The sequence below is a fragment of the Xiphophorus couchianus genome, chromosome 12 (assembly GCF_001444195.1).
Source record: "Xiphophorus couchianus chromosome 12, X_couchianus-1.0, whole genome shotgun sequence".
In the NCBI taxonomy this organism is placed as follows: Eukaryota; Metazoa; Chordata; class Actinopteri; order Cyprinodontiformes; family Poeciliidae; genus Xiphophorus; species Xiphophorus couchianus.
Window position 1 is genome coordinate 6856445 of NC_040239.1, and position 20444 is coordinate 6876888.

Below are 20444 nucleotides of genomic sequence, written 5' to 3' on the forward strand. Positions count from 1 at the left end.
AAATGAGAGACTTCATGCTGGCCACGTTCTTTTCTTGTACTTACATTCTGGTCATTATTCACTTGAGCAGATTTAACTTTACTTGACAGTTTAATCAAAAATAAATTCAGTGGAAGCGTCTTTTTAGCTGCACAGACTCCAGACTGACTGATGCTCTGCCAGCACAGCAGAAATTGTGTCACTGAGCATCACCTGTTTCTACTTTTAGCCTGTAAATCTGCCCGTCTATTTGATCAGCTTCTCTCGCCAAATTAAAAGCATGGCACATCTGTGTCTATTAAGGAAACTTACACTGGCTTCTGCCTGTGAAGGTGACAAAAACTCAAAGTCAGTATATCAGCCACAGGTGTTAATTTAACCGCTGTCAACACAATTGAAAGTTATAGCATATGTGTCCAGCTTACTTTCATGTGTTTGTTATTGTGACTAGACCTGAGGAGGACGATGAGGACTGAGTAGGAAGGGATTACATTTTTTAAATTGTAAATATTTTGCAACCAAATTTAAATAAGAGCTTGAAGATGTTATGGTTCCATTATGTAGTTTAAGCATAAATTACTATTCTCATTCACAAGTCTACACAGCTGTGCTATAAACCTGTCAGAAACGGTGTGATGAAGGCGGTGAGGCAAACACTGTAGACCCAGGTTGAGATGATCGATGGTAGTTTTAATGATAAATAAAGTCAACACAGTCCAAAACTAGTCCAAAAACACAGGCAGCACGACTGCCAGGGCTCAACGCCGGTAGCAACTGATTTACCAATGGACACATGAAGAACTGAGCGCACATTAGACAACGACCCGACAAAGACACAGACACACAGGTGACACTAAATACACAGGGGGGTAATCAGGGAATGAGAAACACCTGGGAGCAATCACGACAACACGAAGACTCGGGGACACAGAAAACTCTAAATAAATACACAGAACATGACAAAACCTGGGCTGCTAATAATTTATGTTACTCCTCTGGAGTTTAATTAAAGGCTTAACGCAGTTCTTCGTTTCTACAGCCATTTATTGTGGACACGTCTTACAAAGTCCCAAAAATGCCGTCAGAACTAAAAACAAAAGGTAACACAAACCCAAATCAGTTCACAATAAATGGAGTATTTACATAAATAAAAGATACAAATAAACAAAACCGTACCTCATTAGCCACATTGACTCCAGAGGAATAAAGTTTCAGCTCTAAGTGTGCCAGATAATGCTTCCCCGGGCAACACATGGTCCGCGGAACAAAATAAAAGGTCCCCCCAAATTTGAATGTACACTTAACCGAACTTAATGAGCATCAACACAAATTTACTAAAACTACCACACATATTAAACTTAATGTTTAATATTAAATAAACTTTAACTCCTGCTACCTTAAACCAAACATAAAAACAATAAACCAGATGCAGTTGTCTTGACAGCAGCTACAATTTATCTGAACTATTCACACAATGTCAAATTTTTGATTAGTAAGAATTATGTGTACAAGTTGAATTATATGTTGTATTTTCTCTGCTTTCTCTGACGTATACATACAGTGACCGACATATTTTAAAGTAGTGGTTTTAATTAGTTTGATGCCATTTGAAGACTCTTATTGTGAAGGATCCCATAAATGAATTCATAATCAGACCCTTGGATCCGACGCTAGCAGTTCAGTAAATTAAACACAGCATTCCAGTCTGCAGAACATAAACATCCAGCTAACTGTTGACGTACTCTTCATCTGCCAGCAGGGTTCTGGTCGTCGCTGGACTTCTCGTTCCCTCTGCACTTACTGAAGACAAAACATCCTGAATAAGCTTTTCTGCTGCAGTTGTAAAGTCCAAAGTAAAACTATTTCTAACAGTCGGTGCTCTTTGGTGGTTGAAATATCCCTGCCCTACTTTCACTGGCAGGGAAAAGTAGTCTGAAACAATTAATTGATAATCAAAAAATTTTGTTTGTTTTTTTAAAGCTCACTATTGAAAATGTAGTTTTAATTAATTTTTTTTAATTAATTCACTAACTATACAGCTATGCTACTATGTCAGTAATCATTAAAAGAAGGCCCAATTTGATCTCTGCTACAAAAAAGTTGAACGTAATGAAGGAAAACAGAACTTGTGATCAAGAGTATTGAAACCTCAATGCATAACGTGAAGCCCAGCAGATTAAATTTTCATATTTTACTATACCCAACCTGCCAGAATCCCAACTTAAATCTGATTAAAATTGAATTTAATTCTTTTTTGTAATAATCCTGAAAAAAAAAAACAAGGACAATGTGACGTTATTGACCTTATAGAGTGTAAATTGCGTCTGTAGTCATCTATAACAGGATGATATGAATTGTTGCTATAAATAAAACAGTAAATAATAAAGTGCTCTTTTCCCAGGGAGGGGCAGACATCCCCGGAGCAGTGGCAGAGGACTTATGGCCGCTGCTCTGGGAACGAAGTGTACCACATCCATTTAGCTGACAGCAAGTTTTTTGGGGAGTATGATGGAAAGAGCTTCACCTACGCCTCCTTTCATGCCCATAAGAAGTCAGTGAATTCTTCTTTGCCAAATTTTGGATTAATTAGTGGCAAATATGACACAGAATAACTTATATCTGAGGTCCGTTTTGAATTTCCCTGCAGGTATGGTGTGTGTTTGATCGGGGTGAAGAGGGAGGACAACAAGAGCATCCTCCTGAATCCCGGACCGCGTCACATCATGGCTGCTACCGACACCTGCTACTACATCAACATCACCAAGGAGGAGAACTCGGCCTTCATCTTCAAACAGGAGGAAAAACATGGGAAGGGTCTCCCCGTCACCGGGCTCTACGACGCCCCCTCCAGGCTGCCTGTGCACAGCATCATAGCCAGCATGGGTAAGACTGAAATGACATGAAATAATCAGTGGGAGGTTATGTAGGTTGGTGTGAAAGAGAAAATAGATGTTTTATTTCTATCAAAACTGCATTTTGTACATTTCTGAATGGTGGCTGGCTTGTTGATGCTTTTGCATGATTTCTTTACTGACCTGCTTTCCTTTACTTTATCGGCTGACTTTATTGTTATGTGCCTGTTTTTGTTTTTTTTGACCTGTGAAAGTTGATCAGGCCACCTCATATGGTAAGTTCATGCATGATGCATCCTTGTTTCTTTTTACACCATAATGTTATTATGTATTTCTTTACAGTTTTAGGGATACCTTACTTAATCTGGATGTGCTGTACAAACAGCTGTACAGCACATACACTCAATTTGGGCTGCAACTAATGATAATTTTGGTAAATAATTATTCTACCTATTAATTAATTGGATTTAAAAAAGGAACATTCTGCAGATTTTTTTATTTTACCACCTGAGTCTTTTTTTGTTCAATATTAGAAGTACATTAAAAAGATTTTTGAATAAGAAACATTTTATTACCTAAATAACCTAAAGTGCAGCAACATAGTTCTCCTTTAGGATATGCTTGATCTTTTGTAGCAAAGGATGCACCTGCAGATAAATAAATCCTTTTAACAACAACATGTGATGTTTTTGCTTGACTTATCAACACAATGTAGGACTAATCTGTTGATTAATTTTTCAATTAACCGGTTAATAATTGAATAAAAAAAGGTGCATATTTAATGCAATTTAATGTAAATACATATTTTTTGTACAGTTTTGGCTTATTTACTTCTCTCAGAATGGCCTTTTTTTGGTTCTTTATACCCCAGCTAACTAATTGATTGACTATTTGACAAATTAATTGATTTCTAAATAATAGTTGACAGTTATTTTAATAATCAATCAATCAAATTAATTGTTTTAGTCCTGAACTCAACAGATGCATTATGGAGTTTTCATGCATCATACTATGAGCAGTTATATGATGTATGTCAAGAAAGTATTTTTTGTATTTATAGATAAACTTCTGTGACTGCAGTTTGCATGCTACTCTGTGTACACAAAGCATTTTTCTGAAAAGCAAGACATTTTCTCCTCAAGACGAAACAGGAAGTTCTGCTGAGTAGACAAAAAAAGTGTCAGAAATGTACAAATGGAGATTAGTTTTATGTGCAAAGAGCTGTAAAACTGTTGTGCATCATCTAATTTCTGCTTCACTTATGAAATAATCTAATTTAGTTGACGCCGCCCGTGTAATTTTTAGGGACAGTAGCGATAGATCTCCAGCACCCCGATCCTCCGGAGGAAAGTGGAAAACTGACCCTTCCCACCGAGAACGGAGCTGGAAGTCGAAGGCCAAGCATCGCACCCGTCTTGGAAATTGCTGACTCCTCCACCATCTTGCCCTGCGACCTCCTCAGTGACCAATCGGAGGACGAGACCAACCAATCAGATGAGGAGGGCTCCGTGGGGTTGGAGTGAGTAGCGCGAATGTGTTTCAGTGCATGAAGAAACACCGGAGCGCGGGAGATTTCTGGAGTTTGGGGTGTTTAGTGAGGCAGCTGCGTCCTGCGTATTGAAATTGATTGATCTCACCTTTCTTCCTCTCCGTCATCCCTCATTGGCTGTAGAAGGAGAGATAGATGAGGTTTCAGCAGGCGTATAATCGGTGTGTCATGATGCTGGAAAACGCAGTGACTAATATCATGACAGGAAGGTCAGCTTTTTTCTTCTAGTGATGCTGATGCTACTCGGATCCTTTTTGCCAATGTCCCTGACGCAGTCGACATCACAGCATCTCAAGAAAATCTTTAGTAATCTTTCTGATGACAGAAATGTGATAAATAGGGACTCGGATGCAGTGAGGAATCAGTCACTAATCCCAAACAGCAACTGTTTGACTGACCCCAACATTAGCAGGTCTCTTAAAGTTTCTCATAACATAACATGTTCTTCTGAGCCTCTGTTACTGCAGAGGCGCAGTGCTAGTGTTGAAACAAGTTAAGAAAAAAGTACAGAGTGAAATTCAAGGTCCCACAGTGCCATCATGTGGCGATTAAGTGGCAACTGCATCTACATTAATGCTGGAAAGTCAAACTGGCAACTTAACGAGATACAACTGATTGGGGTAATGCATCACAAATTAAATGAAGTAAATCAAGCTGCCACTTACATGCAAATCAAAAGAAGTCAAGTTGTTTTACTTTAACATGCATTTTACGCTGCAAGTCATTAGTGAATTGATTAAAGCTGCAGCAGAATCTGATAAAAGGCTGGGAACATGAAACTTTCTTCTGAAAACACTTATTTATGGTGAAAGATTTATTTTATTTTGAAACCAGATACCGGATGTCAAAAAAATAAATAAATAAATTCTTTGCACAACTTGAGGACATATTTCTAAGTCTCAATCTTGAACAATTTTTGTCATATTTCAACCACAAACCTCAATGTAATTTATCGGATTACATGGCTTGCAAATTATTTTTACAAATAAAAATCTGAAGGTTAATGTTGTTTTCAGCTTACTTTACTCTGATCTCCTTGAATAAATCCTGTGTCATCTCGGATTGCCCACATCTTTGCTTCATGTCTTCCTCCCTTCTCTCTCTGCCCATTTCCTGTCCTAATGCTGTCAAAAAAACATAAAAAAATGTGGTGAAGGTTAACTTTCCAGCAGGACAACAACTCTGAACAAAGAATGCTTTCGCTAACAACTAAGTCCTATTTCTGTCACATAAAATGTGTTGTTTATTTCACAAAATATGCAATAGATTGATAAAATTCTTTACAAGGCTTTGTATTTACTTTGTATTTTAGCACAGGTTTCAATCACCTCTAAATTTCTTTGTTTCCTGTCCATTAGCTTTGTGAAGGGCTACCCTCCAAACTCCCCCTACATCGGCAGCTCGCCAACTCTGTGCCACCTGCTGCCACAGAAAGCTCCGTTCTGCTGCCTTCGCCTCGATAAGGTGAAGCTGAAATGGCAGTGTAACATTTCCCTACATCCTTTCCCTTTCTTTCTTCCTCTTACTCATTACAGAGACAATAAGTAATGTGATTTCTCTGCTAAAAACCTGACGACTTCCTGCTGAACTTTGTCTCCACCCAGGGCTGCACACATAACAGCTTTGAGGATGCTAAGGCCTACGGCTTCAAAAATAAGCTGATTATAGTGTCTGCAGAGATGGCAGGAAATGGGCTCTATAACTTCATAGTTCCCCTGCGAGCTTATTATCGGCCCAGAAAGGAGCTCAACCCAATAGTGCTGCTACTGGACTATCCGTAAGACTCTTCAATTTCTGTTCCAGCTTCATGTGTGACTGTTTCACTCGTACAAAGATGCAGAACCAGTGGGCATGCTGTAATGGCATTAGGAACTAATGACTACACCTAATGACTTGTTAGTTTGCAGTCATTTCAAAACAAGCTTGAATAGCATCTGTACATCCCTTACTTTGTTTATGCAAGCATCCATTAATTTTTTGGATTAGTTCTTTTTCTGTTTAAATTTTCAATCACTTTTTCCAGAAAGCGAAAAAGAAAATCACACAAATGTGGAGCCAGGAAATGTCTTTTTCTCGATGAATTTCCATTAGCAGCTCATTTTTTAGCAAATCCTCCCACTGCTTTGCTCAATTAAATACTGATTCCACTTCTGTTTCGAGGGAAATTCTAGCAAATATTCCCATTCCTCATCAGCACGCAAATTTCAGGAAATCATTCAAATTGTCTCATAATCTGTCAGTGAGGTTTTGTTCCATAATTTCTGTTTCCTGCAGACCAGACAACCACTTCTTAGAGGCCATTTGCTGCTTTCCAATGGTTTACTTCATGCCTGGAACTATAGATAAGTAAGTGATCTGAAGTAGGACATGATGATTATTTGTTTTATTTGAATCAGAAAAGCAGCAATACCAGAATTCCTAAATACTTGTTTCTCAAATGCATCAGTTTGGACAACCTGCTCCAGTGTGGAATAATCTATGCTGATAACTTGGTGGTTGTGGACAAGGAGAGCACCATGAGTGCTGAGGAAGACTACATGGCGGACGCCAAGACTATTGTCAATGTCCAGACAATGTTCAGGTAACAAATGGAGAGGCTCATTGTTTACAAATATTAACTCCGAAACCTAATGCTTTAGCTCTAGTGAAAACAGGATTCACTTAATGGATTCTGTCTCTTTTCACCACTTCAGATATCAGAATGAGTTCATTTAAAACTTCAACTTAGCTGTGAAAGTACTCTTTTATGTAGTAAAAGAATTAAAAACATCCGTGGTTGTTCTGAATGAGCGTCTTCTGAGTACCAAGCTTTTATTTCAGTGAAAAAAAAGCCGTCATCTTTCCTCTTCCTCCTCCTCACTCAGATTGTTCCCCAGTCTCAGCATCATCACGGAGCTCACGCATCCGTCCAACATGAGGTTCATGCAGTTCAGAGCCAAGGACTGCTACTCACTCGCTCTGTCCAAACTGGAGAAGGTTGGTGTTTCTAGACAGATCTTTAACTTAGAACATCCTTTTTCTGTTTGACAAAGACAAAAATCTATTTTGCAGCTACTTGGTGAGCAAAGATATAACTTTATTGCACCATTACTTTTTTTTCTTCTTTTTTTTTGCATTGGTAGACCGTGCGTACCCGTATGTCTTGACTAGTTTGCCTGTCAGAAAACGTAATAGTTTAAGTATTTTTCCATCAGTCAGTAATGTCTGTTTTTAACAAAAACTTGTTCTATAAAAGCAGTCTGGTGTTAAATGAATAACACCTTTTGAAGAAAACAAAAATAATACATTTTAACATAAAAGTTACACTGGACAAAGATAAAACAAATTCACCTGGTGAAGCTTTGGTGAGTTATGTGTAGACCGTGTAAAAATTAGTTATTATACATTCTTGAAACTCAGTTCAATTGAGTTTATTTTAAACTTCTTGTTCAGCACAAATGTAACCTTATTACATTTTAAAAATGAAACAAGTTCAATTTACATTTGACTAAAAATAATATTTTTGTCCAAATCCAGTTCAAATCACTTCAGTTGATTCCAGAACAATCCACACATTTAAATTGAGTTAGAGCTAATTCCATCCTAAAATAACACAATAAAGTCTAGTTAAGAAAGCTGAGCTGTCGTTTCAAAATTATTTTTCCAATATCCCTCATCGAGAAACAAGAACATGGCGACAGTAGAGAGGAACCACTCCTCTTTAACAGGAATCTGTGTTCAAATTACAAATGTGTGCAAAACTTTGTCAATATTCTGTTAATCTCAAACAACACAATTTTGTAATTGCTGTGTTTCTAGTAAATAAGGAATTAGATATAAATCACATGTGAATAAGTTTATTCACTTGATAAGTCACTGAAAAACAAGCCGCGGGAAGGAGACACAGCTGAACAGAGACATTGACTACAGAAACTGTGGGTAAGAAAAACACTTTCTGTGGAGTCATTTCTGTAAAACACAGAGCTGATGACACAGTAGGTCCCTCAGTGGCTCTACCTTTAAACGAGACACAACTGAACAAAGAAACTTTGGGCTAGATGTGCACAACAGGCCAAAAGTTTGGAAGCTACATTCATTTTCCACAGATGGTTTCATTAGTTTACTTGGACCAAAATAAATTGCTATAAAAAAGGTCACTAATAGAATCTGTGTTTTGTTTATTTTCCAGTTATTTTTGCATGGACTTGGCTTTTATTCATCTAGTTTACTAATAATGGCATAACGTCTGCACGATATGCAACTGTATTTTTTATTTTTGCACTGACTCTGAGCATTCTTGTCAGCAATAAAACTAAGCCTCTTTTCTTTTAACATTCATTCAGCAATGGTCTGGTAACGTCAATTGTGGGAAATCGTGTATATCAATGAACGAAAAGTCTGAATATACAGTAAGTACTTACCACCTTTCTTAAAGACAAAAAGGTAATTGTGAAGAGAAGCTTAGAGTCACTTCCAAAACTGCTTGCAAACTTTTGGCCTTTAGTGTATTCCGTAGAAAACAATATTTGTCCATCCGATAATTTCTTGCCCTGCATCACCAAAAACTTATATTCAGGGTTTTTTTTCCTTTATGTAAAGATTCCTTATTCATTTTGTTAATGTTTTTTCAAATATTTCACATAAAACTTAAAAAGTATTTGAACTTATTAAACCTAACAATTTAAGTCTAAAATTGAATCAAAACATTTTTCCCTTCAACACTGCAAACACACAAAATCCTACAAAGTGTTTTTGTCTAGTTTATACCACAAATTTTATCTTATTCCAAGTGTACTAACTCATAAGTAACTTTTCACAAAGATTGAGGAGCTATTTTTAGTCAATAATACCCCAATATTGATTTTTTTTTAAAGTGCTAATTCCAACGGCAGATTTTTGTTTACATATCACCTTTCTAAAAACATTTTGCCAAACCTTTTTGCCTAAATCATCTTCAAAATAATGACTATTATTAAAAATGGTTATTTTAAGAAGGTGACAATATAACAAGACATTTTTAATAATAAAGAAACTAGTAGATTTTTATTAACGTTAAAGACTTAATATTATTGACTTAAAACCAACCTAAATCTTGCTGAAAAGTCACCTGTAAGTTGGTTTTAAGATATTTGCAGTAGAAACTTCACAAAAGCATTTGATAATTGTTTTGTGTTTTTGCAGAGCATGCTGGTGCAAAATAAAATAACAGCTGTTGAATAAACATAAAAATGTTTTCATTTCTACTTGGACATTTTTTCCCTCATTTTTCAGATTGAGCGCGATAAGGGCTCCAACCTGGCCTTCATGTTCCGGCTGCCGTTCGCTGCCGGCCGGGTGTTCAGCATCAGCATGCTCGACACTCTGCTGTACCAGGTGGGAAAGCAGACCTGCAGAGTTGACCTTTATAGAAAAGATTAAAATGATAATAGACCTGAGGCATATACAGATCTGTTGCAGAGCCTAATTTCTCTTGCTGTACCGCCGCAGGTAAATTATCACATGGGGGTTTTTTTCTTCTCTTTTGACAGTCGTTTGTTAAGGATTACATGATTGCTATTACACGGCTTCTGCTCGGACTGGACACCACGCCCGGATCGGGCTACCTGTGTGTTGTACGTAACAAAACCTGAGAGTTTCAGTAGATAAAACTTGTGTGAAATGAATCAACTCGATCGCTTTTTTCTCCGTCCTCAGATGAAAATCACGGAGGAAGATTTGTGGATCAGGACTTACGGCCGACTCTTCCAGAAATTTTGTTCTTCCAGTGCTGAAATTCCCATTGGGATCTACCGCACTGAGTCGCACATGTTCTCTACATCAGAGGCAAGCAAAGTTTAATGAATCGCCTCATTTCAGAAGCGGACCAAACCATCAAATCTGGCTTTATTTTCCATCTTATTTTTAAATCAGAGAGTTTTATTTAAATAGCTCTGTTAAGACAGAAGGAGTCTTAACTTTGGGATATCTTTATTCTTTCTCACTGATTCTTTCTATTTGCATTATGTTTCTTGTTATTTTTACTTTGCTCCACTTTAAATGGATTTTCTTACCTTGTTTGCTTCATTAGTTGTTGTATTAGATGAATGTTGCAAGCTGGCAGCAACTAATACAAAACAGAAGAAGAAAATTAACTTTTTGCCTGGTTAACTCTATTTATTTTGTGCTTTATTTGATGGTGATGAATTATTTCATTTAATTTCAAACTAATAAATTGGTTTCAGGTCATTTTACCCTTTTACTAATTCAGATGTTGAAAGTTTGTACACCCCTCCTGCAATGCCACAAGACATAAAAGTAATGGACAGATTTAATTTCAGTATTTTTCCACTTTTAGTTTACACATCCTGTATATCTTTAAAAATTTTCCTCTATAAATTTGTTTTTCAATTATATATCATATTGAGGATGTAAAATAGTTTTCATTTGGTACCTACAATTTCACATATTGTCTATTCCTGCTTCTATTTTGTTCCCATAAGTAAATAATTGCAAATAAGTTCATTTCTTTTCATACTAAAGTATTTAAAAACATTGTTGAAATGAATGGTGTAATTTAATTTGATTGCGTAACATTTCATATAAACTTTATAGCCTATTATAAAGTATGACAGGTTATGACCTCCAATCAAACCAAATTAACTATAAGTGGAGTTTTTTTCTTTTTTCTCAAAGTCATAAGTTATATCTCTTTACATTAGCCTATGTATACAATTTAGAAAATTACTTTAAATAATTTTTGTTGCCAAAGTGTGTATGAATTCACCCCCTAGTGGATTACGGATTCTGAAAAATTTGGGTACAAAATGACCAAAACAATTTAAATATAAATGAGTGAAGGGGTGAAAAGACCAGCAGCCAATTTAATTGCTAACTTGAATTTGAGTTAAATAAACATTAACATTTCTATTGTTAATTTCTTACTGTGTAAGTGAATTTTGAAATGGTAAATATACAATATTTACTATTTAACAAGCCAATTTTTAAGCTTCAATGATTTCCTTTGCTTTGAATGCTTCATCTTTCATTGCATCTTTCTTTGTTTGGATGTCTCCTTGGCCTTCTCTTTCAGAGGAAGGACAGTAATGCGCAGGTAAGTCTCTGTTTTGATAATCTACCGGGTTAGCAGAAGTAAGACAGAGAGAAAGATGTGTATCAGAGGCAAATGTTTGTTGCTTTCAAAGTTTCATAGAAAGGTGTTTCCTCTTCACCCTGCTGCTGTAGTCTCAAGTGTCCATCAACGCCGGACATGGGGAAGAGCATCAGGGCCGCGCAGGGTCCTGGAAAGAGAAAACAGCCCACAGAAACTCCACCACAAGTGACCAATCAGAGCATCCGCTGCTGAGGAAGAAGAGCATGCAGTGGGCTCGGCGGCTGAGCAGGAAGAACGCCAAACCAGCGAGCAGAGCGGAGCGCATTTCGCAGCAGAGACTCAACCTGTACCGGCGCTCTGAGAGGCAGGAGCTGTCAGAGCTGGTCAAGAACCGGATGAAGCATCTGGGCCTCCCGACTGTGGGATACGGTGAGCGCGACTGTTTAAGGAATGCAAACTTCAAACAATATTTATTGTGTAAAATACTTGAATACAGTTGTTGACAATTATTTGTGTTTATCTTTCTTCCATCCAATTGCGATGATCATTTCCTCTCAAAAATTATCAGTGCAACTGCCAATGTTTGCTGCAGATTGGAGGGGTAGTTCAATAAATAATTTGAATTTTGGAGGCAGATGTAATGTAGTTGGTTGAATTTATACTCAGTGAGCAAACTTTACACACATTTAGATCTGTAAATTGGTGAAATCTGGAAAAGAGTGAAGAGTCTAAGTTGTACATCTACTGATGTACAACTGAGACACTATTTAAAATGCAGAATCGACCAGAGAAAGCTAAACATCAGATTTGCGTTTTGCATTTTTTAATCGTCCAGCCCACTTTTCTATACATGATTAACCCGACTAGTCCACAGTCTCAACTTTTACCTTATCTTTTGTCAAACGCCAAAGTGTGGTTTGTTCCCACCAAACTGATTCCAGTGGTAACATGAAGCTAAAACACTTTTACCGCTCTCACACTATGGACTATCAGATTCTGTGGCCTAGGAAGACACAACTCCATAGTAAACAAATGCTCCAACACTAATGTTGCACCAATGACCCAGCAGCATTACTTAGTCTCACACTACGCTGTGCTGTCTCAATTGATATACTGTGGATTCACTCACATCAGCATGTCGGATGCTTGAAACTAACAGTAAAACATATTTTCTATTAGTCATTGGACCACTTGTTGGTGAAAACAACAATAAAATTATAAATAATTTTAAAATATGACATATAAATAGATTGCTAAACTGTCTTCCTGCATTACAATCATCCATAAAAATTCAGAACTTGAACTGGAAGCGATGTCTGCTGTAATGAAAGCTGGTAAAACCAGATAAGATCAAATTCATTCACCATTCTTGTTTGGCACTGGATTTGTTTTGGTGGAAGAACTATAAAGAGGGTTTTTATAAGACTTGATGTTGACAGAGACCTGTTCTCTGCTAAATTAACTCACTTTAAGTGATTTTACTTAATTTATAGAGGAATAGTGTTAGTCTCTCACTTTTTTGGCTCATATGGTTTGTACATTTTCTTTTTTGATGAAAAATGTGACAAAAAGCCTTGAGAGGATCCGTCTGAAACCAGGTATCAGTATTGTTTGAATAAAATAAGTATTGTTTACTTCCATCAAAACACCTGTTATACAGTAATAATATTACTTAAACTTATAAAAGTTAGAAGAGTCTACAAGGTCTCAATGAATGCTTTGCCCACTGAGGCTCAACTCAACCAGTTAAATTATTCTGTTGTGGGATCAGCTGTGTTTAAAACTCCAATCTGTGATACAGCTATTTTACCTCATCCCATTTCTCTCCATGGTGGATTTCATTAATTTCACTCAGTACCATGATCCTTCAGAAAATCCCATCTCCTTGGTAACCCTCATTAACATCCATGCAGCCATAATTCACACACATGCGATACAAACAAGTGAACATGAGCAGATACTGCATGATGATTCAGGAGCATTAAACTTTGAATGAGTTGCATTTTGCCTGCATCCTCCTTCAGTTTCATGCATTTTCTACTTTCTGCTTCATGCTTAAAATCAGAACCACTTTCCAGATGTGTTGCAGATGTAAGCCTTTGTGTTTAATGTGGATATAAGAAGCATACACACCTTTGTAAAAATGCAATGTTTTTGTGATTTAAAAAAACTTAAACCCAGTCAGCCTACTGTCATATAAGGGACACTAGAGCCCACAAAAGACCCCCTGGAGGGGTAAAACAAAAAAAAAAACTTTAAAAAAAAAAAAAAAAAAAAAAAACTTAAACCCTGATAAATCATTTCAGAAATGTTCAATGCAATGATTTTGTCCATTATCTTCCACTAAATATGGGTTTATTTTCTACAATCAACTCTTTTGTTTAGTTTACTTTCAAAATTGTCCCAGAAACAATGGCATTGTTTTTTGAGACCATTTTCAACTAACATAATGTTGATGGCATAATAATGTAAGAACACATTCTCAAAGAGCATTGGCTTTAAATTCTAATAATCATTTAACACTGGAAGATAATTTAGATATCCAAAATAAATAAACAACAAATAAAATAAATTATAGCGCTTCTGTAAACAAAATTGTTCTTCAAATAAAGAGCTGGTTGAGACCAAAGCACCAGACTGAAGACTTTTATCAGTTTCCTGTAGAGAAAAGAGAAAAACGATAAGTTATGCAAATGGAAATAATTGAGTTTGTTTTAATTTATCATGCAATTATCTGATTTATTGATTATTGTGACAGGCCCAGACAGGAGTCGGACTTGTGCTAGAAGTCTAAAAGAGAATGGAGAGAGTACAGTCCCCTGTGGTGCTCCAAAGATTTTATGTTGGATTTCATTTCAAAAGTCAAGTTCGTTTTGGTGAAGCTATTGGATGTTTAATATGGATGTACACATAATGTCTCCATCTTCAGTTTTTACCTGAAGACAGTTGAAGAAAAGTAACCCCATATCATGATGCTGCTGCCACCCCCATATTTAACTGTGGGTTTGGTGCTTATTTCATTTTGAACCAAATGTCACCATCATAGCACATCATTTCTAATGGTTTTTGGAGATTTCAGACAACTCTTAATGATTTGTTTGGGGGAAACGTATATGTGGGGAATACTGATACATATTTGATCAGTTTTCATCTGGTCTTTTTTACCACTTATGGTGAAGAATCCAGTTTTAGTAAGATTATTGTTGATAAACTGTAGCTTCAGCTAAATAATTCAAATCTCTCTATAAAAGCTCAACTTTTGTATTGCAGACTGATAGTTGTTTCACCAAATAGGTAATCTGAGTTTATTCCAGCTTTTCTATTTCTCTCCTCTAAACGTTTTGTTTGTTTATCAGTTTTTCTGTCACAATAGAGTTGGAAATCATCCTAAATTATTTACCTTGGCTGCTAAAATCACAAAAACTGGGCATTGTACCAGGGATGTTTATGCCTTTGCTGCAGGATATTTAAAAAGTAAATCATCTGGAGGTGTTTCCATACACACAGCAATGCATGAGCTCTTTGCTTTGCTCTCACGTGTCACCAAAAAAAAAGTTTCCAAAGCTTTCACTGCCTGCCTGATCTTTTTTTTATTTCTTCTTCTTCTTTTTGTTTTTCCCCTTCTTTCTCTGACTCCTCTGTCTCCCCTCTCTTGGCTTGTAGAGGATGTTTCTAATCTCACTGCGAGTGATGTCATGAATCGAGTAAATCTAGGATATTTGCAAGGTAATTTATGTCATTCATTACCCATTTTTTACAAAGTGAGTGCTTATGTCCAAGGTGGAGAAAGGAATTTGTCCTTTCGCCAGCATCCAGTAAAAGCCAGTGCTTTGAATTATTAAAGAGATTATCAAATAGTTTTGTATTATTACATATCTAATTACGTTAATGACAAGAAGAAATGAGGACGTTGACGTTAACAGTGAATACCGTTGCTTAGAGTTGCAGGATATCTCAGAGCAGCCGTATACAGAGGGGACAAGGCCGTCAGGTTAGCTGGTTGATCACAATACTGCAACTTCACTGCATGGGTGTGTGTGCGTGGGGGTGGGGGTGTTTCTCTGTGTGTGTGTGTTTCCTGCCAGAATGAGTGTTAGATCAGCAGCCAACCTCTCACTCTCCTGTCTCTCTCTCTCTCTGTCTATCTGGTCTTTGCTGCATTGTGTTCCTGTGAGGTGACGTCCCAAATGGCTAGAGTCCTGCAGGGCATCAGAGTTTGGCTTAAAGAGTGGAGTGGAGTGCATTATGTCTGTGGATGGAAGGTTAGACTCAGAAACAAAATTTCTTCTAAACTTAGAGGAGGAAACGACGTCCTGCTCTGCTCCGTAGCGTCCTGTTATCTGTAGCCTGTTTCTTTCTGAACATCAGTGAATCTCTGAGTGAATTATAGCTCCATCTATACCATGGTCATTAAATCAGTTCTGTAAGCTGGTGCTGCAGAGCATTTCACTGAAATGTTAAATCTGCTGTAGGAAAATCACAGAACATAACTGAAAACACTTCATGAACACAAAATCTTATTACGGTTTAGTTTCTAGTGCAAATATCTTATTGCACTTGAAATCAGACAAAACTAACTTACGCGTAACTTTTCAGCAAGATATAGGAGATTGTTTTAAATAAATAATTCCTTAATATTGATGAAAAAAAACTAGTTTCACTGGCTGATTATTTCACTTTTAACATCTGAAGGATTATTGACATGATTATAAGTGATAATCTGCCAGTGGAACTACAACTTTTTATCAATATTCAGGAAATATTGATTTAAAACAAGCTCTTATTTTTTACTGAAAAGTTACTTGTTAGTTTTGTTTGATTTAAAGTCCACTAAGATACTAAACCAAAATTACTTGGTATTTGTTTTAACTCGTATTTGAAATTCATCAAATTGATTTAGCAAGAGACAAGTTTTTAAGTTCTGGTAGCTCATTAATCTTTAATAGTGAAGTATTGTAACTTCAAACTGTAGTTTAAACAATTTTTTCACATTAGGTGAGATAACTGCTCTGAGGTACACATTTCTGTATTTTCACTCACGTTGTCAAGTTAGAATAACTACTTAGTTTAAGTTAGAAGTATTTAAATCCTCAAACAAATATCTAATCTGGTAATGCATTTTATTAAACATCACAATAAATTCTGCTTTAAAACTTTTAGTTTTAACAGGGCTTAAAGACGATCTCCGACTAACAGTTTCAAAATGTATATTTTCCTTAAAAACACACAAGAGGCATGTTAAAGTAACTAACTCACACATGATAGAAAACATGCTATTAACAAAAAGTTAACACAACTTACTACTGGATGTTTATCTTTCACAAACCCACACATTGAAGTCTAAAACGTTATTTGATTTAAAGAGTAGAAGTTAGTAGACACAACTGAAAGTGTCTCAAATGTTTTACAGTGTAGTATTCATCATTGTCGGATCAATAAATATTGGCAAACTGTCAGTAAAAAGCTGTTGGCCATGGTATATAACCCTGATCTAATCCTCTGAGGATTTTGTTGTTAGGTGTGGAATAGAAGAGAAACTAACAAAAACACAAAATCTTTCCAAATATTTTTGTTTTAGTTTCTAGAGGAAATGTTTGACACTTGGAATAAAACAAAACTAACTTTTCAGCAAGAAATATGAGCTTGTTTTACATTAGTAATTTCTTAATATTTATGAACAATTACTAGCTCAACTGGCAGATAATTTCACTTAAAATATGAGGGAAAATATCTTGTAAATGAAATAATCTGCTAGAGGAAAAATTACTTTTCATCACTATTAGCAAACTATACTGTCGATAAAACAGTCCTGAGTTCGACTCCCGTCCTCGGTTCCTTTCCTCCTTTCCCTCCACCTCTTCCTGTCAGATTACTGTCAAATAAAGGCCACTATTTTAAAAAATATTTTTAAAATACATCATTTGAATAAAATTAAAGTGCTGTGTACTTTTTACAACAGTAAATTATCCTTCCACTGAAGCACAGCCAGTTTATAGTTAACATTTCTAAATTACATTTTAACCAAATGACTTCTTTTATAATATTCAAGCCTTTCTGAATATCGTCACTTTCCTAAAATAATGGCTTAAGTTATTCTGTCAAAAAATAAAAAAAGAAATTCCTTTTGGCAAAAAATTACTTGGGGACTATTTTAGGAAAGTGACGATGTGAAAACTGAGACAATGAAACATTTTCTTAAACTTTTTTTTAAATTTTCATCTTCACATTCAAGTTGAGCATAGTGATTAATCGTAGAATGTGATTAATCTGATTATACTTTTTAATCGATTGACAGCAAGCTCTTATATCTTTTTGAAAAGTTACTTGTAAGTTGTTTTTTTTAATCTCATTTCAAGTCTTCTGAGATATTTGCATAAGAAACTCAACCCAAAATTCTTGGTAAGATTTAGGGGTTTTTTGCAGCGTGAACAAACGTTACGGTCAGTGAGTGGATCAAACCTGACCTCTTCCACTCTCACACTCCCGATGTGTTCTGCTTCACTCTCAGTCTGGTTTGAGTCGTTCTGCGTTTGGTCCGGTCTGACGGATGCTGGAGCATGTCCTCTGTGTCTGTGGGCTTGTCACCTGTCACCTCCGGGGCTTCAGCGGGGGAAGCTGAGTGTGCTGTCCTGTGGCATGGCCCCACCAGCCTGCTGCGCCCGTGTGGAATGCGCAGGACGTGCAGCGAATGCAATGGAGGGGTGGGGATTATATCTGTGGCGGACTCTGTCTGCATGTTGGCACCGTTCTGACGCTGCGCATGGTGGTTCTGTTCGGGTCAGCGGGCAGCATGTGGGCCTCCCCTTGTTCGACGGAGTGGCCTGTCAGTAACGGTTAGCCCTTCTCTCTTTCCCACCCCGCCTGGCTTTGTAAAGGGCCACAAGCAGGTGGGTGATGGAGACACACGCGCCCTCCTTTCCTTTCCTCCGTCCATCACAGAGTCCAGTAGGAACCACAGGCAGAGAGCACAGCACCAGCACACCAAAACACAACACACTGACAGAAACACTGAGACTTTCAATTCCTGATTTAATGAAACCTGTTCATTTTGCTCAATCTGGATGTATAATTAAAGTTCGCCAAGAATATTTAATGCTTAAAGATGTAGTTGATTTACAAATGTCACATGGTTCCTTTTAAGTAATTTGTACAAAAGAGGATTAGGACCACTGAGAAAAAAATTCTCAGGAGTTTTAAATAAAAGTCAAAATTTTGAGGAAAAAGTCAGAATTCTGAAATTAATATCAAAATTAGAAGAAAAAGAGTCAGATTTCTGAGGGGAAAAAATTAAATTCTCAAATTAAAATCAGAACTCTGAGCAAAAATTGGAATTCTGAGGAAGAAAGGAAATATTCTAAAAGATACGGCAGAATTCAGAAATTAAAGTTAGAAATGTGAGAAAATAAGTTCTAATTTTAAGAAAACAGTAAAAAAATCTGGAATTAAAGTCAAAATTCTTACATTAAAGCCAGATTTCTTTTTCAGTGGCCCTGATCCCAAATTTATGAGGTAAACCTACATAAATCTTTGGCTTCTTTCTTCTGGTGCTGCTTGTCATCAGTAGATGCAGCTGAATGTTTTCTATATTTACTGACAAGTTCACTTTTAGAAAATCCCAACTCGTCCCTATTAAAGCCTTATTAGCATTTTTTTAGAATAACTCATCTTTCGCATTTAAATTACATTTTTCAAACTCGAGAGGGCCACATAAGCGTTGTGTTCTTAAATTTCATTTTATTAATCAAATTAAAGCATGTTTTTGTATCTGTGCTTCCAGATTACAACAATATGACTTTAAGAAGTACTCATCGAACAAAGACAGCAATTTATTCATATTTTAACCATTTGTTAATGGGTAGTTTTATCAATACTTTCAGCCACAACTGGTCCAAAATGAAAATGAGTTTTTCACCCTGATTTAGATTTAACTCTTCAATTTGGAGTCGATTGGGTGAAATTTAAGATGAACACTGCCACCATCCTGCAGCTTGGAACAACTTCAATCTATTACACATTCATTATTTTATGTGTAAAACATGGTGGAGGCAGTATCATGGTTTGGTTTGATGAGTTATTAAAGGTTCTTATTTAATCTGGTAAAACACATTATGAGTGTGAAACTTCTTCTCCACATTATTCAGATTAAAATCTCTAACTTCAGAAATCTAGGATAGTTTTGCCTCTCAGATTTGTGATTTTTTTTCCCTTATAGATATAATTGATCTCTTTTGCTCCGGTTAAATTTGTGGTTACATAAAAGCTTGATATTCAGAATAAGCTTAAAGAAAGTTGCATCACCAGAAGCTTTCAAATGTTTAAATGTAAATTTTAAACTGAACTTGTTTAAGCAGAATTGTGACAAATTGTCTCAGTTTTTTCCACATGATTACTGCTATAAATAACAGACTGATGATACGAAACAAATTAGACTATAGATTTACATAATCATATAAACTTATGGTTCTTATTCATTCATTTCATAGATGTAAGATTTTCCATTTATTCTTTGCAGCACTTATTCTAGAGCATAATGTATACATCATGTAAGTATCATTATTCTCTAAATTCAAATACTGATAATGACTAACGTCTGCTTCTCAACACTAAATAATAAAAGAACACTAATAAAAAAATGCATTCTAGATGTTAAACTCAAATTACTTTGCAGACTTTAAGGTTTTTACAGTGTCCGAGTTTAGAGGTCGTGTTTTTTGGCTGATTTGTGGTCTAATGGAGGAGGATGAGGGAGGGCTGCAGAGCGGCTCTCATGGTCTCTCTTGTCTCTTTTTACAGATGAGATGAACGACCACCAGAACACGCTGTCCTACGTTCTCATCAATCCTCCTCCCGACACCATGCTGGAGATCAACGACATCGTGTAAGGACGCCGTTTCCTGTCAGGCAGCTTTGGTTGCATTTCGTCTGGTTTTACCTCCATCCAGGCGTCTGCAGCATCAATCTCAAAAAATTATCAGGACAACTTTGTATCAATATT

At 36.4% G+C, this 20444-nt stretch overlaps 1 protein-coding gene and 1 long non-coding RNA gene across 22 annotated transcripts in view; one reads left to right on the forward strand and one right to left on the reverse strand.

The window, feature by feature from the left end:
* The window catches only part of kcnt1b (potassium sodium-activated channel subfamily T member 1b), an 84053-nt gene that overhangs the window by 59711 nt on the left and 3898 nt on the right, over positions 1-20444 (forward strand). For 7 of the 21 annotated variants that reach the window (XM_028033671.1, XM_028033680.1, XM_028033679.1 and 4 more), the window contains 19 exons: positions 2381-2530; positions 2627-2862; positions 3086-3106; positions 4137-4350; positions 5739-5844; positions 5985-6157; positions 6655-6726; positions 6827-6961; positions 7245-7356; positions 8703-8768; positions 9631-9732; positions 9888-9971; positions 10054-10182; positions 11429-11449; positions 11581-11878; positions 15113-15175; positions 15390-15440; positions 18325-18336; positions 20243-20327. In XM_028033671.1, the coding sequence (XP_027889472.1) occupies positions 2381-2530; positions 2627-2862; positions 3086-3106; positions 4137-4350; positions 5739-5844; positions 5985-6157; positions 6655-6726; positions 6827-6961; positions 7245-7356; positions 8703-8768; positions 9631-9732; positions 9888-9971; positions 10054-10182; positions 11429-11449; positions 11581-11878; positions 15113-15175; positions 15390-15440; positions 18325-18336; positions 20243-20327 (2130 nt within the window). Of the gene's footprint in view, positions 1-2380; positions 2531-2626; positions 2863-3085; positions 3107-4136; positions 4351-5738; positions 5845-5984; positions 6158-6654; positions 6727-6826; positions 6962-7244; positions 7357-8702; positions 8769-9630; positions 9733-9887; positions 9972-10053; positions 10183-11428; positions 11450-11580; positions 11879-12041; positions 13570-15112; positions 15176-15389; positions 15441-18324; positions 18337-20242; positions 20328-20444 lie in introns of those variants that run through there. The other 14 variants (XM_028033687.1, XM_028033692.1, XM_028033690.1 and 11 more) reach the window with 12 other exon arrangements.
* LOC114154532 (uncharacterized) lies at positions 1006-2371 on the reverse strand. The gene is made up of 2 exons (XR_003597578.1): positions 1156-2371; positions 1006-1066 (listed from the first exon to the last, which is right to left on the reverse strand). It is a non-coding gene; the product is annotated as an uncharacterized LOC114154532 (long non-coding RNA).